At 41.3% G+C, this 17,136-nt stretch overlaps 1 protein-coding gene across 1 annotated transcript in view; it reads right to left on the reverse strand.

The window, feature by feature from the left end:
- Nucleotides 1–17,136, reverse strand: part of LOC137372387 (titin-like) — a 425,393-nt gene that overhangs the window by 253,809 nt on the left and 154,448 nt on the right. Inside the window, exons 91-96 of the mRNA XM_068036276.1 lie at nt 13,350–13,628; nt 12,958–13,236; nt 9,462–9,749; nt 8,997–9,284; nt 8,255–8,545; nt 5,071–5,358 (exon numbers count right to left, since the gene is read on the reverse strand). Coding sequence (XP_067892377.1) covers nt 5,071–5,358; nt 8,255–8,545; nt 8,997–9,284; nt 9,462–9,749; nt 12,958–13,236; nt 13,350–13,628 — 1,713 coding nt within the window. The remainder of the gene's footprint in view (nt 1–5,070; nt 5,359–8,254; nt 8,546–8,996; nt 9,285–9,461; nt 9,750–12,957; nt 13,237–13,349; nt 13,629–17,136) is intronic.

A 17,136-nucleotide genomic window follows, 5' to 3' on the forward strand; every position in this document is an offset into this window, starting at 1 on the left:
GCTAAGATATTTCTTTGACAATATGGAAAACTTACTGTAACACATCCATACATTTGTTATCACTGAGCAATGGCTGGAATTTTCAGTGCATGGCAACTTTTGCATTATGCACCTAGAATCATAGAAATTCCCAAACACAAGTTCATTTATGCTTGTGTTAGCGCTAGTTCTCCATGCATTACCGTTACATTCATTGGAAGAATAAAGTACTGGCCAGAGCTGCCTCCATGTTTTACAACCTAAGATATATGCTCCTACCCTCCAATTTACTCTAATACTATTATTCATAGTATTTAGAAATGTTTGCATAAAAATATAGAGACCAATTATCTGTACAAATCATGTAATAAGATGTAACAAAAATGACTACAGACCAAGATGCAGTTTTGGTACTATGAACAAACTACAGAAGTCCTTATGCACATGGTGCATTTTCTCTCCCCAAATTGCATCTCAATTCATAAAATATTACACTATCAGTTGTTTAAGAACAATTTAACTCTTGTGCCATTATTTGAAAACAAAACCAGGACACGGATCTATTTAATTCTGTGGCAGAAGACACCAGGCCCTAAACCTCAAATGAAGAACTTTTGGCAGCATTTGAAACACTGTGGTGATGATACAGAGCATTGTAATGAACAAAGCTTATATTAAATATAAACCTGACATTTCTTTTCTATTCAATTTGTGTGATATGAAATGAAGTTATTTCAGCATAAAACAGTAATAGCTGTCTAATTACAAGAAACAAATACATGATTTAAATCCTAAACCAGAATTATGTTTTTTGCTTAATTTTGGTAAACCCCACCTGCCAAGACTGAGGCACACATTATTTTGCAACATGAACAAAAACTTAAAATTGCAAGCCCTGACTGGAAGGACATTTGCATAGTACCAGACAATGTTGAAACAATGGGGACCCAGCAGTTGCTTCTCCAATATAGAAGTAATCAGACCAGTTTTAGTCACATGGCTGTTGCAGAGAATTTGAACTTCCAACAAAGGATTTTGAAGAGACTGTTCTATATAAGGAGCTTGTCACATGACTAACTTGCTGGGCAACCTGGGAGTTTTTTTAAAAATTTGAACTCCCAACAAAGGGATTTCAACAGAGAAAAAGTCGTGTGCTCATGGAGTAAAGATCTCTCCTGGGACTGAGAACATCTCTCCTGTCTGCCTGCTTCCATCTCTTCCCACGGAACTGAATCTTGTGAAAACATGTGAAACTCAAAGAGAGCAAGGTTTCCTACATAAACAACGTTTTTAGGACGACTACTGGGCCCCAACGAAACACAAGACCATATCTTCAATCAAGGACTACAGCGAAACAGTAACAAGATATTACCTCAAACTGTTCTACTTATCTTTTCCTCTGTTCTTTTCTGTCCCTATCTGCAGTTTATATGTTTATATCACGTGTGCATGCTAGTGTGGGTGCGTCGTCTATCCATAGGTGTGAACAATATTAGAGTTTAAGTTTAAGGTTTAATAAATTTCATCTTTCTACTTTAACCCACAGAAAGTCTGTTTGTGCTCATTTCTTTGCCTTATAATTGGAAAGTTGTGAACAAGGATTCACAAAGGGGGAGCTCAAAACACAGTGTGTTTAAAATTAAACCCTGTTACAATAAGAGCAGGTAAAGACAGCAAAAGACCCCTAGACACATTTCTCACCTGGTCGCAACAATAAGAATTCAAAGCGTTCTCATCTTTTGCTAAAAAAGTACCAAGTCTAGCTCAGCAAAAAGGTCTTGATCCAAGCAGTTGCAAGATCTGAGAGAGCAACTTTAGAATTTTTGACGAACAAAAAGTGACAATTGGCAATTTGAGACATATATGTCCAATGACAGAGCCTGGTTTGGGCACTGCTAATTTTAAGCCATTGGCTAGTGGTCCAGCCATCCAATATCACCAATATGATTGAGTGGGTCTCCTCAGTCTTTCAATACTGATTTTTCCTTTGTAAGCTTAACAAAACACTGATTAGTGAGAGCTAGTGAGAGTAGTATGGGCCGAGGTTAGAAACAGGAGAGGTGAGGTCACCCTGTTGGGAGTCTTTTATAGACCTCCAAATAGTTCCAGAGATGTAGAGGAAAGTATAGCGAAGATGATTCTCGACAGGGGCGAGAGTAACAGGGTAGTTGTTATGGGGGACTTTAACTTTCCAAATATCGACTGGAAATACAATAGTTCGAGTACTTTAGATGGGTCAGTTTTTGTCCAGTGTGTGCAGGAGGGTTTTCTGACACAGTATGTAGACAGGCCAACCAGGGGCGATGCCACATTGGATTTGGTACTGGGTAATGAACCTGGCCAGGTGTTAGATTTAGATGGAGGTGAGCACTTTGGTGATAGTGATCACAATTCGGTTAGGTTTCCCTTAGCGATGGGCAGGGACAGGTATATACCGCAGGGCAAAAATTATAGCTGGGGGAAAGGAAATTATGATGCGATTAGGCAAGATTTAAGATGCGTAGGATGGGGAAGGAAACTGCAGGGGATGGGAACAATTGAAATGTGGAGCTTATTCAAGGAGCAGCTACTGCGTGTCCTTGATAAGTATGTACCTGTGAGGCAGGGAGGAAGTTGTCGAGCAAGGGAGCCGTGGTTTACTAAAGAAGTTGAAGCGCTTGTCAAGAGGAAGAAGAAGGCTTATGTTAGGATGAGACGTGAAGGCTCAGTTAGGGCGCTTGAGAGTTACAAGCTAGCCAGGAAGGATCTAAAGGGAGAGCTAAGAAGAGCAAGGAGAGGACACGAGAAGTCATTGGCGGATAGGATCAGGGAAAACCCTAAGGCTTTCTATAGGTATGTCAGTAATAAAAGAATGACGAGAGTTAGATTAGGGCCAATCAAGGATAGTAGTGGGAAGTTGTGCGTGGAATCAGAGGAGATAGGGGAAGCGTTAAATGAATATTTTGCATCAGTATTTACAGTAGAGAAAGAAAATGTTGTCGAGGAGAATACTGAGATTCAGGCTACTAGGCTAGATGGGATTGAGGTTCACAAGGAGGAGGTGTTATCAATTTTGGAAAGTGTGAAAATAGATAAGTCCCCTGGGCCAGATGGGATTTATCCTAGGATTCTCTGGGAAGCTAGGGAGGAGATTGCAGAGCCTTTGTCCTTGATCTTTATGTCGTCATTGTAGACAGGAATAGTGCCGGAAGACTGGAGGATAGCAAATGTTGCCCCCTTGTTCAAGAAGGGGAGTAGAGACAGCCCTGGTAATTATAGACCTGTGAGCCTTACTTCGGTTGTGGGTAAAATGTTGGAAAAGGTTAAAAGAGACAGGATTTATAATCATCTTGAAAAGAATAAGTTCATTAGTGATAGTCAGCACGGTTTTGTGACGGGTAGGTCGTGCCTCACAAACCTTATTGAGTTTTTCGAGAAGGTGACCAAACAGGTGGATGAGGGTAAAGCAGTGGATGTGGTGTATATGGATTTCAGTAAGGCGTTTGATAAGGTTCCCCATGGTAGGCTGTTGCAGAAAATACGGAAGTATGGGGTTGAAGGTGATTTAGAGCTTTGGATCAGAAATTGGCTAGCTGAAAGAAGACAGAGGGTGGTGGTTGATGGCAAATGTTCATCCTGGAGTTTAGTTACTAGTGGTGTACCGCAAGGATCTGTTTTGGGGCCACTGCTGTTTGTCATTTTTATAAATGACCTGGAAGAGGGTGTAGAAGGGTGGGTTAGTAAATTTGCGGATGACACGAAGGTCGGTGGAGTTGTGGATAGTGCCGAAGGATGTTGTAGGGTACAGAGGGACATAGATAGGCTGCAGAGCTGGGCTGAGAGATGGCAAATGGAGTTTAATGCGGAAAAGTGTGAGGTGATTCACTTTGGAAGGAGTAACAGGAATGCAGAGTACTGGGCTAATGGGAAGATTCTTGGTAGTGTAGATGAACAGAGAGATCTTGGTGTCCAGGTGCATAAATCCCTGAAGGTTGCTACCCAGGTTAATAGGGCTGTTAAGAAGGCATATGGTGTGTTAGCTTTTATTAGTAGGGGGATCGAGTTTCGGAGCCACGAGGTCATGCTGCAGCTGTACAAAACTCTGGTGAGACCGCACCTGGAGTATTGCGTGCAGTTCTGGTCACCGCATTATAGGAAGGATGTGGAAGCTATGGAAAGGGTGCAGAGGAGATTTACTAGGATGTTGCCTGGTATGGAGGGAAGGTCTTACGAGGAAAGGCTGAGGGACTTGAGGTTGTTTTCGTTGGAGAGAAGGAGGAGGAGAGGTGACTTAATAGAGACATATAAGATAATCAGAGGGTTAGATAGGGTGGATAGTGAGAGTCTTTTTCCTCGGATGGTGATGGCAAACACGAGGGGACATAGCTTTAAGTTGAGGGGTGATAGATATAGGACAGATGTCAGAGTTAGTTTCTTTACTCAGAGAGTAGTAGGGGCGTGGAACGCCGTGCCTGCAACAGTAGTAGACTCGCCAACTTTAAGGGCATTTAAGTGGTCATTGGATAGACATATGGATGAAAATGGAATAGTGTAGGTCAGATGGTTTCACAGGTCGGCGCAACATCGAGGGCCGAAGGGCCTGTACTGCGCTGTAATGTTCTAATTCTAATTCTAATTCTTTTATTAATTTTATTCTTTCATTGGATATGGGTATCGCTGGCAAGACCAGCATTTGTTGCTCTTCCCTAATTGCCCTTGACAACTGAATGGCTTGCCAGACCATGTCAGAGGGCAGTTAAGAGTCAATCACATTGCTGTGAGTCTGGAGTCACATGTAGGCCAGACCAGGTAAGGACGGCAGATTTCCTTCCCTAAAGGACATTAGTGAAACAGATGGGTTTTTATGACAATTAATAATAGTTTCATGGCACCATCACTGAGACCAGCTTTCAATTCCAAATTTTTTACTAATTAATTGAATTTAAATTCCACCAGCTGCCATGGTGGGATTTGAACCCATGTCCCATGAGCATTAGCCTGGGACTCTGGATGACATGTTCAGTGACATTTCCACTACACCACCCTCTCCCCTTTTACCATCCTTATGTTATTCATATAATAACGACAATCTATTTCATATCTATCCCATACCTTGGATTGTTAGCTTGGCTTTGCAGGAGACACTTCCAGCTTCATTTGTAGCTTTACAGAGATAGTCACCGCTATCTGCTTTAGTAGATGTTTTACTTTCCACGGTAGCTGTACCATTCATGAAGGTTATATTCAATTTTTCAGATGGCTTTATTTCTTTCCTGTCTTTAAACCATTGTATTGTAATTGGCTTAGACCCATGGACATGACAGCTAAGCTGCAATGACTCTCCTTCGGTTATTGTCATTGGTTTAAGTGGTATGTCCCAGATAGGAGGCTTTATAAGCTCTAAAACAACAACAAAATAAATGTCAGTATCTAAACCAGAAAACCTGCCAGCATCAAACATAAATCAAAGATTCTTTAAACTATTTCTTTTACCCAGTCCATACCTGCTCCTCTTAATGGTTACTCATTGCTGTTTCCCATCATCATCCCAGAGGGTTTAACTGTCTGTTTTTTAAAATTTATCCATGGGATGTGGGCGACGCTGGCCAGGCCAGCATTTATTGCCCATCCCTAATTGCCCTTGAGAAGGTGGTGGTGAGCTGCCTTCTTGAACCACTGCAGTCCATTTGGGGTAGGTATACCCACAGTGCTGTTAGGAAGGGAGTTCCAGGATTTTGACCCAGCGACAGTGAAGGAATGGCGATATAGTTCCAAGTCAGGATGGTGTGTGACTTGGAGGGGAACTTGCAGGTGGTGGTGTTCCCATGTATTTGCTGCCCTTGTCCTTCTAGTTGATAGAGGTCGCGAGTTTGGAAGGTGCTGTCTAAGGAACCTTGATGCCTTGCTGCAGTGCATTTTGTAGATAGTACACACTGCTGCCACTGTGCGTTGGTGGTGGAGGGAATGAATGTTTGTAGATGGGGTGCCAATCAAGCGGGCTGCTTTGTCCTGGATGGTGTCGAGCTTCTTGAGTGTTGTTGGAGCTGCACCCATCCAGGCAAGTGGAGAGTATTCCATCACACTCCTGACTTGTGCCTTGTAGATGGTGGACAGGCTTTGGGGAGTCAGGAGGTGAGTTACTCGCCTCAGGATTTCTAGCCTCTGACCTACTCTTGTAGCCACAGTATTTATATGGCTACTCCAGTTCAGTTTCTGGTCAATGGTAGCCCCTAGGATGTTGATATTGGGGGATTCAGCGATGGTAATGCTGTTGAATGTCAAGGGGAGATGGTTAGATTCTCTCTTGTTGGAGATGGTCATTGCCTGGCACTTGTGTGGCATGAATGTTACTTGCCACTTATCAGCCCAAGCCTGGATATTGTCCAGGTCTTGCTGCATTTCTACACAGACTGCTTCAGTATCTGAGGAGTCATGAATGGTGCTGAACATTGTGCAATCATCCACGAACATCCCCACTTCTGACCTTATGATTGAAGGAAGGTCATTGATGAAGCAGCTGAAGATGGTTGGGCCTAGGACACTACCCTAAGGAACTCCTGCAGCGATGTCCTGGAGCTCAGATGATTGACCTCCAACAACCACAACCATCTTCCTTTGCGCTAGGTATGACTCCAGCCAGCGGAGAGTTTTCCACCTGATTCCCATTGACCTCAGTTTTGCTGGGGCTCCTTGATGCCATACTCGGTCAAATGCTGCCTTGATGTCAAGGGCAGTCACTCTCACCTCACCTCCTGAGTTCAGCTCTTTTGTCCATGTTTGAACCAAGGTTATAATGAGGTCAGGAGCTGAGTGGCCCTGGCGGAACCCAAACTGAGCGTCACTGAGCAGGTTATTGCTAAGCAAGTGCTGCTTGATGGCACTGTTGATGACACCTTCCATCACTTTACTGATGATAGAGAGTAGGCTGATGGGGCGGTAATTGGCCGGGTTGGATTTGTCATGCTTTTTGTGTCCAGGACATACCTGGGCAATTTTCCACATAGCAGGGTAGATGCCAGTATTGTAGCTGTACTGGAACAGCTTGGCTAGGGGCGCGGCAAGTTCTGGAGCACAGGTCTTCAGTACTATTGCTGGAATACTGTGCTGCAGACTATCACAGATATCATTAATGGGACTCCATGATTTGCTAAGAAAATTAATTGGCTCCAACTGGGATGGCCATCTCTATTAAGGACAGCCACCTGCTCCCAGGAGCTGCTGGACAACCAGAGCGCCGCCAGCTCAGCAGCCTCACCGCGCCACCGCTGGGACTGCACCTGGAAGAAGAGGACGCCATCAATGAATGGGGTCCTCACAACCAGGTAAGTGGGGGCTGGGGCCACTAGGGTCAGTCAGACAGACAGTAAGGGGGTGGGGGGAGGGGCTTGGTGAGGGCAAGCGGTGCCGTTGCCACGGGGGAGGCTATTGCCACCAGGGGCCCATCTGTGCGCCAAAGAGTACCCGAATAGGGAGCAACCCCATCCGCCCACCCCGGAGCCCGCTGGGAGGCTGCCAGGATTTACCTGGTGGTATCCCCACATGGTGGAGGGACCCCCTCACTCCCACTTCTAAAATGCTGGCAGCGGTGGAAAGAGGCTCTTAATCAGCCACTTAAGTGGCTCAACTGGCCTCTGAGCAGGAGGGTCATCCACCATCTTCCCTGCCACTGGCAAGATGGCATGGTGGCAGGAAAATGATGGCACTCCAACCCCCGCCTTCTCTCGCCATTTTACGGGCCCCACCTTCTCCCCTCTCCCTGCCCCTCCCCAGCCCATCCCTAGAGGGTTGGTAAAATGCAGCCCAATGTTTCATCCAGTGACCTGTCAAGAAATTGAAAAACTTACCCTGAGAAGAAAATAAATTACTGTAAAGTGAAATTTGAACTCATACCATTTCAGTTAGAGTTCAACATTATTATAGTAGCAGTCAGGGGGAAAAAAAGACCAATCCTATATAAAAAAATAACTTGGCTGTCTCAAAACCCAGAGAAATGTAAAAACCTTCCAGAACAAGTTGCATTAATTTTTTCAATTAACATTCAACAGCTAATCCATATTTTCTGTTGGACAGCATTGGTGGGAAGACAAGATCTAAATGAAATGCTGGTAACAGCTGACAAGTAAAGATTTTAGAATGCCTATTGAACAAAAGAATAATAAAGAATATCAAGTAAAGTCTTAAAAACAATTACCAATATATTTGACTAAATAAGTAACAGTAGAAGTTGCAAACATTACAATCTTTATACACTGTTATCAGGCTCAAAGATGATAAAATTATAGTCTGCATCACTCACCTTTGATCAGTAGAGACACATTAAACATTGCTGTGCCTGCCTCATTGGATACTTGACATGTATAAATAGCAGTATCGGTAAGATGTGCTTTCTTAATGTTCAATGTCACCACATTATTTTTAAATGGCATTTCATAATTTTCAGTTTGCAAGATCTCTTGTTCATCTTTGAACCAGATTACAGATATTGGCTGTGAACCAGCAACACGGCCTTCAAGTTTTACTGATTTTCCTTCTGTCTCCTGAATTGCTTCAAGAGGTTTTTTAGTAAAGCTTGGTGGAATTTTACGATCTGTAACAGAGAGGTATAGCAAAATGAATCAATATCACAAATATACAAAAGGTATAGATATATTTTACATTTCTTCAGTGATGTTATATTTCCACAAGAGAAATCTGTTAAAAAGTAAAAATCTGAAAATATGCTTGAAGATGGATGGTGGAGGGTGATAGGTGACCAAAATGAAGAGTTATTGATAAGAATTGAAAAGATTTTGACCACTTAAGATGTTTCTTTTCACAGTTTAGATTTGTGCTTTCAGTAATTGTCTTTCTTGAATGTCTTACTGGCAAAAGAAGAACCCCACACAGATAACATAACAAAAATTGAACAAGTAACTAGAAAACAATCACAATGAAGAAGTGAAACTAAGAAGTAGAAAATTTCTTCCTCCGCCACTCCAAATAAATAGCCTGGAATGCTGCACCAGGGGAATATAATAAGATGCAATGTTAAGCAATACCTTTTACAGTCACTTGCGTATTGCAGGAGTCCTTTCCAATATCGTTGCTGGCCTCACAGATGTACTGACAAGAGTCTCCCTTGTCTGCTTTTAGGATTGTCAGGTGAGGTGTATTTTCCACACAGGTTATCTTGTAATTGCCACCTGATCGAATCTCTTTGCCATCCTTCAGCCAAATAACTTTAATTGGGGGAGAGCCAATTAAATGGCATTCAAGTTCTACACAATGCCCAGTGGTAACTTCCACTGGTTCTAGTTTTTTGTCAAATACAGGGACAACTCTAGCCTCTAAAAATATAAAAAGAAAGTATTACAATAGAAAATAATTCTAACAACAGTAAAGTAATTACAACTAGCAATGATAGCTAAAAGAAGCAGATATCAAGGTGTAAATAATACAAAATTAGGGTGAGAGAATAAAGACAAATAGCCAAAGATAATCAGTAAATATCTAACCCAACAAACCTTTCAGTGTTAGTTTGGAACTACATGAAGCATCTCCAACCATGTTGGAAGCTTTGCAAGTGTATTCACCAGCATGATCCATCTCAGTGTTAAGAATTTCAAGAGTTGCAACATTCCCTATGAAAGATATAATTAAGTTTTCTTCACTGGTCAATTTTACACCATCTTTAAACCAAGACGTTTCAATAGGTGCTGAACCAGAAACATGACAATCAAATGTAACTGCAGAATGAAGAGTTTCTTCCACATTCTTAATTTTTCTTGTGAAAGAAGGTGCAGTTTTACGTTCTGTAAAATAAACAATCAAGGAATGAGTTCATTAAAACAGTGATCATACAGGAAATTTTTTTTAACCAAAATTAAAAAGCTCCAACAAAAAATGTATGACATGCAGACATATGCCACCCTGTGAAGCCCACATATCAAGTAATCTGCTAAGCAATGTCACCTTGTGTAGTGAGCATGGCCTTTGATGAACAGGCCCCTATTTTATTTTCAGCTTTGCATATAAATTCCCCACAATCACTCATTGTTGTTTTCTTCAGTTCCAGTTTTGCAACATTGTTCACAAACTCCATTTTGCAATTAGAGGTGGCTCTCAGTTTGGTGTCTCCTTTGTACCAAGTCACTTTAATTTCAGGTGTTCCAGTAAGTGTGCATTCAAAACATCCAGGGTCCCCTACTGTTATTTCCAGAGGCTCCAAATGTTGGACAAACATTGGTGGTTCTAAGGTATAATCAATATATATCAGCAATTAAAGAATACGCATATTATGCATATCAAAAAGAAAGGAAAGAAAGAGAATGTTGATTCTGATAAAAATCAAAAGTTTAACAAACCTAATATTTTCACTTCAGCATGACAAATGTCCATTCCAGCATCATTTTCTACCTCACAAGTGTATTTTGCATCATCGTCTCTAATACAGTTGAGAATTTCCAAAGTACAGGATGTTTCAGTCGTAGTTAAAATATATTTTTCTGACTGGAATAAAGCTAATCCATTTTTCTTCCAGCTGACTTTGATTTCTGGAGTGCCAGTGTATGTGCAGTCTAGACAAACTGACTTCCCCAGTACAACACTAGAATCCTTCAACGTCTTCTGGAATACTGCTGGTTCTGGGAAAGATACATATGAAAAGAGTTTTCAAAAGGTCCTAGAAACTCAAGCAAAATATTAACTTACACAGATGTTCTTTCTTTAAATCTGTACTTTACAAACCTTTCACAAACAATTTTGTTGTACAAGAATCTTTGCCAGCTTCATTACTGACTTGGCAGATATAGTCTCCGCTTTGGGAAGGATCTGCGTTTAGTAGCTCTAATATAGCTGTTGAGGCGCTGAAAGAAATTTGACATTTCCTTCCCATTACCAGTTCGGTGCTACCTTTAAACCATGCCACTTTCAATGGAACTGATCCAGTAACAACGCTTTTAAATCTCACAGTTGAACCAGGTAAAACTTCCTGAGGATCAGGTTTGCTCACAAATGAGGGTGGTTCTAAAGGGGTCAAGGCAAAAAAGCATAATATAACATTAAGTATAAATTTACTGGAAATGTAAATTTAAAGACCTGAATTATTTTGTTGTAAATTAAAACAAAACCAGGTTTTCTCTTTTTTCACAATTTTTACCCCTTTGCCACCCTCTTTCCTGATGGCAGGGTCTCATGATAATCCATAGGTAATAGCCGCCTTCCAATACTTCACCTAAGTGACCATTCTACCTGCCTAAGCCTGAAAGGTGGGTATCTGCAGTTTGACCATTTGACCAAGACAATGATTATGGCCGGGATTGTACTGAGCTCCAAACGTCAGGCTCCGTGGCAGGTGGGGGCCGCAGTATCATTCTGGCAGCAGCCCACCACGGAGCCCGTCACTGGGAGTGCCGGGCCCAATCCTCCCGGCGACAGCAAGTTTCCGTGGCAGCATCCACTCTGCTGTGCGACGGGATCTGACTTTGAATATTTAAATTATGTACATGAATAGACTTAAATAAAATTCACTCCAATCTTACCTCCCGGTCACGATCATCTGAGCGGCTGCCGGCATTCACGTGCCTTCATTTTCCCGTCCAGGGAAAGCAGGCTCCACAGTGGTGGGAAAGGGAGGATCTTTTGATTTTAATGTTAGGATGTGAGGGTGGTTAGATTTTCAGTACTAGTGTAGGGGATGTTGGGAAGGGGTGACGTCTGCACTTTGTTCAGTTTGGCGGCGGGGGGGAATGGTCAAGTTTTGAAGCTAAGTGTTTTGTGATGGGATAGGGCAAATATTGAATTTAATTGATATTTGGGGGAGGTCGGAAACAGGCGTCAGATCTTTGATCGGTACAGTGGAGGGGGGGTATAACTTTACAAATTAGCTGGCAGGGCTGCCAGCCCTTAAAAAATGGCGCCAGCACCTGCGCACAACCAGCTGCGCCATTGCCAGCGATGGAGAATCTGCCCCCTGCAGATGATTGGCAGGGGGCAGCCCAACTGGCACATTATCATGGGCCGACGCAAGTAAGATCGCAGCGGCATGGCGGCATGGACCACCATTTGTTTCACCCACTGCCGTCGTGCATAAAATCCAGCCCCATAGTTGAACCTGATACTGTCCTGACCAAACACCCAAACTGAAGTTTCTTGAAAGACATAACAGATCGTCTGGTCGATTTTGTTTCCCATTTTCTATCTCAGGTCATGGAGGCCAATTAGTGCCTCCAAATACTGACTTGAGACCTTCTGTAATGATCCTGGCAAATCTCTGCATCGCGTTTTCTTGCTAATTAATGAAAACTAACGACAATACTAAGTTCTATGCTTTGCCCAGTGGTAACTTCCACTGGTTCTATTTTTTTGTCAAATACAGGGGCAACTCTAGCCTCTAAAAATATAACAAGTATTACAATAGAATATAATTCTATCAACAGTAAAGTAATTACAACTGGCAATGATAGTTGAAAGCAAATAATAAAGTGTAAACGCTACAAAATTTGGATGAAAGAGAATTAGGACAAAGAGCTGAAGATAAGTTGTAAATATTTAACCCAACAAACCTTTCAGAGTTAGTTTGGAACTACATGAAGCATCTCCAACCATGTTGGAAGCTTTGCAAGTGTATTCACCAGCATGATCCATCTCAGTGTTAAGAATTTTAAGAGTTGCAACATTCCCTATGAAAGATATAATTAAGTTTTCTTCACTGGTCAATTTTACACCGTCTTTAAACCAAGACGTTTCAATAGGTGCTGAACCAGAAACATGACAATCAAATGTAACTGCAGAATGAAGAGTTCCTTCCACATTCTTAATTTTTCTTGTGAAAGAAGGTGCAGTTTTACGTTCTGTAAAATAAACAATCAAGGAATGAGTTCATTAAAACAGTGATCATACAGGAAATTTTTTTTTGCCCCAATGAAAAAATTAAAAAGTTCCAACAGAAAAATGTATGACATGCAGACATATGCCACCCTGTGAAGCCCACATATCAAGTAATCTGCTAAGCAATGTCACCTTGTATAGTGAGCATGGCCTTTGATGAACAGGCCCCTATTTTATTTTCAGCTTTGCATATAAATTCCCCACAATCACTCATTGTTGTTTTCTTCAGTTCCAGTATTGCAACATTGTTCACAAACTCCATTTTGCAATTAGAGGTGGCTCTCAGTTTGGTGTCTCCTTTGTACCAAGTCACTTTAATTTCAGGTGTTCCAGTAAGTGTGCATTCAAAACATCCAGGGTCCCCTACTGTTATTTCCAGAGGCTCCAAATGTTGGACAAACGTTGGTGGTTCTAAGGTATAATCAATATATATCAGCAATTAAAGAATACGCATATTATGCATATCAAAAAAAAAGCAAAGAAAGAGAATGTTGATTCTGATAAAAATCAAAAGTTTAACAAACCTAATATTTTCACTTCAGCATGACAAATGTCCCTTCCAGCATCATTTTCTACCTCACAAGTGTATTTTGCATCATCGTCTCTATTACAGTTGAGAATTTCCAAAATACAGGATGTTTCTGTTGTAGTTAAAATATGTTTTTCTGAGTGGAATAAAGCTAATCCATTTTTCTTCCAGCTGACTTTGATTTCTGGAGTGCCAGTGTATGTGCAGTCTAGACAAACTGACTTCCCCAGTACAACACTAGAATCCTTCAACATCTTCTGGAATACTGCTGGTTCTGGGAAAGATACATGTGAAAACAGTTTTCAAAAAGTCCTCAACTCAAGCAAAATATTATCTTATACAGATGTTTTTTCTTTAAATCTGTACTTTACAAACCTTTCACAAACAATTTTGTTGTACAAGAATCTTTGCCAGCTTTATTACTGACTTGGCAGATATAGTCTCCACTTTGGGAAGATTCTACACTTAGTAGCTCTAATATAGCTGTTGAGTCGCTGAAAGAAATTTGACATTTCCTTCCCATTACCAGTTCGGTGCTACCTTTAAACCATGCCACCTTCAATGGAACTGATCCAGTAACAACGCTTTTAAATCTCACAGTTGAACCAGGTAAAACTTCCTGAGGATCAGGTTTGCTCACAAATGAGGGTGGTTCTAAAGGGATCAAGGCAAAAAAGCATAATGTAACATTAAGTTATAAATTTACAGGAAATTTAATTTTAAAGACCTGAACTTTTTTGTTATAAACTGAAACAAAACTAGGTTTTCTCTTTTTTTCACAATTTTTACCCCTTTGCCACTCTCTTTCCTGATGGCAGGGACACATGATTATCCATAGCTAATAGCAGCCTTCCAATACTTCTCCTAAGTGACCATGCTTCATGCTTAAGCCTGAAAGGTGAGGATCAACAATTTGACCATATGACCATGACAATGATCATGGCTGGGATTTTACTGATCTCCCAAAGTTGGGCTCCGTGGCGGGCGGGGGTCGCAATTTCATTCTGGCAGCAGCCTGCCACGGAGCCCGACGCTGGGTGTGCCGGGCTCAATTTTCCAGTGGCAGCGAGGCTATGTTGCAGTACCATGCCGCTGGGCGACAGGACCCAGCTTTGAATATTTAAATTAAGCACATGAATAGATTTAAATAAAATTCACACCAATCTTACTGCCCAGCCGCGATCTTCTGAGCAGCGACTGGCACTTATGTGCCTTCATTTTCCCGTCCATGGAAACCAGGCGCCACAGTGGTAGGGAAGGGGAGACTTTGCATTTTAATGCTGGGTGGGGTGGGAGGGAAATGGGGTCAGATTTACTGTAGTAGTGTAGGGATGGTGGGAAGGGGTGACCTCGGCACTTTGTTCAGTTTGGGCGGAGAAGGTCAAGTGTTGAAGCTAAGTGTTTTGTGCGGGGATAAGGCAAATATTGAATTTAATTGTTGTTGGGGGGGGTGAGAAACAGATTTTTGATCAGTACAATGGGGGGGGGGGGTGAAGTAACAGTTTAAAAATGTAAATTAGCTGGTAGGGCTGGCTGCCCTTGAAAAACGGCACCAGCGTCTGCACACAAGCAGCTGACGCCATTGCCGGACAGTCCGCCTCCTCCACGGTGGGGGGGGGGGGGTCAGCCCGACCAGTGCATTATCGTGGGCCACCATGAGGAAGATCGCGGTGGCATGGCGGCATGGACCACCATTTGTTTCACCCGCCGTCCTGCATAAAATCCAGCCCCATAGTTGAACCTGATACTGCCCTGACCAAACACCCAAACTGAAGTTTCTTGAAAGACACAACAGATCTTCTGGTCGATTCTGTTTCCCATTTTCTATCTCAGGTCATGGAGGCCAATTAGTGCCTCCAATCACTGACTTGAGACCTTCTGTAATGATCCTGGCAAATCCCTACATCGCGTTTTCTTGCTAATTAATGAAAACTAACGAAAATACAAAGTTCTATGCTTTGCCCAGTGGTAACTTCCACTGGTTCTATTTTTTTGTCAAATACAGGGGCAACTCTAGCCTCTAAAAATATAACAAGGAAGTATTACAATAGGAAATAATTCTATCAACAGTAATTACAACTAGCAATATTAGTTAAAAGCAAATAATAAAGCGTAAATGCTACAAAATTTGTATAAAAGAGAATAAACACAAAGAGCTGAAGATAAGTTGTAAATATTTAACCCAACAAACCTTTCAGAGTTAGTGTGGAACTGCACGAAGCATCTCCAACCATGTTGGAAGCTTTGCAAGTGTATTCACCAGCATGATCCATCTCAGTGTTAAGAATTTTAAGAGTTGCAACATTCCCTATGAAAGATATAATTAAGTTTTCTTCACTGGTCAATTTTACACCGTCTTTAAACCAAGACGTTTCAATAGGTGCTGAACCAGAAACATGACAATCAAATGTAACTGCAGAATGAAGAGTTCCTTCCACATTCTTAATTTTTCTTGTGAAGGAAGGTGCAGTTTTACGTTCTGTAAAATAAACAATTAAAGAATGAGTTCATTAAAACAGTGATTATACAGGAAATTATTTTTTTTGCCACAATGAAAAAATTAAAAAGCTCCAACAGAAAAATGTATGACATGCAGACATATGCCACCCTGTGAAGCCCAGATATCAAGTAATCTGCTAAGCAATGTCACCTTGTATAGTGAGCATGGCCTTTGATGAACAGGCCCCTATTTTATTTTCAGCTTTGCATATAAATTCCCCACAATCACTCATTGTTGTTTTCTTCAGTTCCAGTTTTGCAACATTGTTCACAAACTCCATTTTGCAATTAGAGGTGGCTCTCAGTTTGGTGTCTCCTTTGTACCAAGTCACTTTAATTTCAGGTGTTCCAGTAAGTGTGCATTCAAAACATCCAGGGTCCCCTACTGTTATTTCCAGAGGCTCCAAATGTTGGACAAATGTTGGTGGTTCTAAGGTATAATCAATATATATCAGCAATTAAAGAATACGCATATTATGCATATCAAAAAGAAAGCAAAGAGAATGTTGATTCTGATAAAAATCAAAAGTTTAACAAACCTAATATTTTCACTTCAGCATGACAAATGTCCCTTCCAGCATCATTTTCTACCTCACAAGTGTATTTTGCATCATCGTCTCCAATACAGTTCAGAATCTCCAAAGTACAGGATGTTTCAGTCGTAGTTAAAATATATTTTTCTGACTGGAATATAGCTAATCCATTTTTCTTCCAGCTGACTTTGATTTCTGGAGTGCCAGTGTATGTGCAGTCTAGACAAACTGACTTCCCCAGTACAACACTAGAATCCTTCAACATCTTCTGGAATACTGCTGGTTCTGGGAAAGATACATATGGAAACAGTTTTCAAAAGGCCCCAGAAACTCAAGCAAAATATTAACTTACACAGATGTTCTTTCTTTAAATCTGTACTTTACAAACCTTTCACAAACAATTTTGTTGTACAAGAATCTTTGCCAGCTTTATTACTGACTTGGCAGATATAGTCTCCACTTTGGGAAGATTCTACATTTAGTAGCTCTAATATAGCTGTTGAGTCGCTGAAAGAAATTTGACATTTCCTTCCCATTACCAGTTCGGTGCTACCTTTAAACCATGCCACCTTCAATGGAACTGATCCAGTAACAACGCTTTTAAATCTCACAGTTGAACCAGGTAAAACTTCCTGAGGATCAGGTTTGCTCACAAATGAGGGTGGTTCTAAAGAGGTCAAGGCAAAAAAGCATAATATAACGCTAAGTTATAAATTTACCAGAAATGTAAATTTAAAGATCTGATTTTTT

This window comes from Heterodontus francisci, chromosome 7 (genome assembly GCF_036365525.1).
Source record: "Heterodontus francisci isolate sHetFra1 chromosome 7, sHetFra1.hap1, whole genome shotgun sequence".
In the NCBI taxonomy this organism is placed as follows: Eukaryota; Metazoa; Chordata; class Chondrichthyes; order Heterodontiformes; family Heterodontidae; genus Heterodontus; species Heterodontus francisci.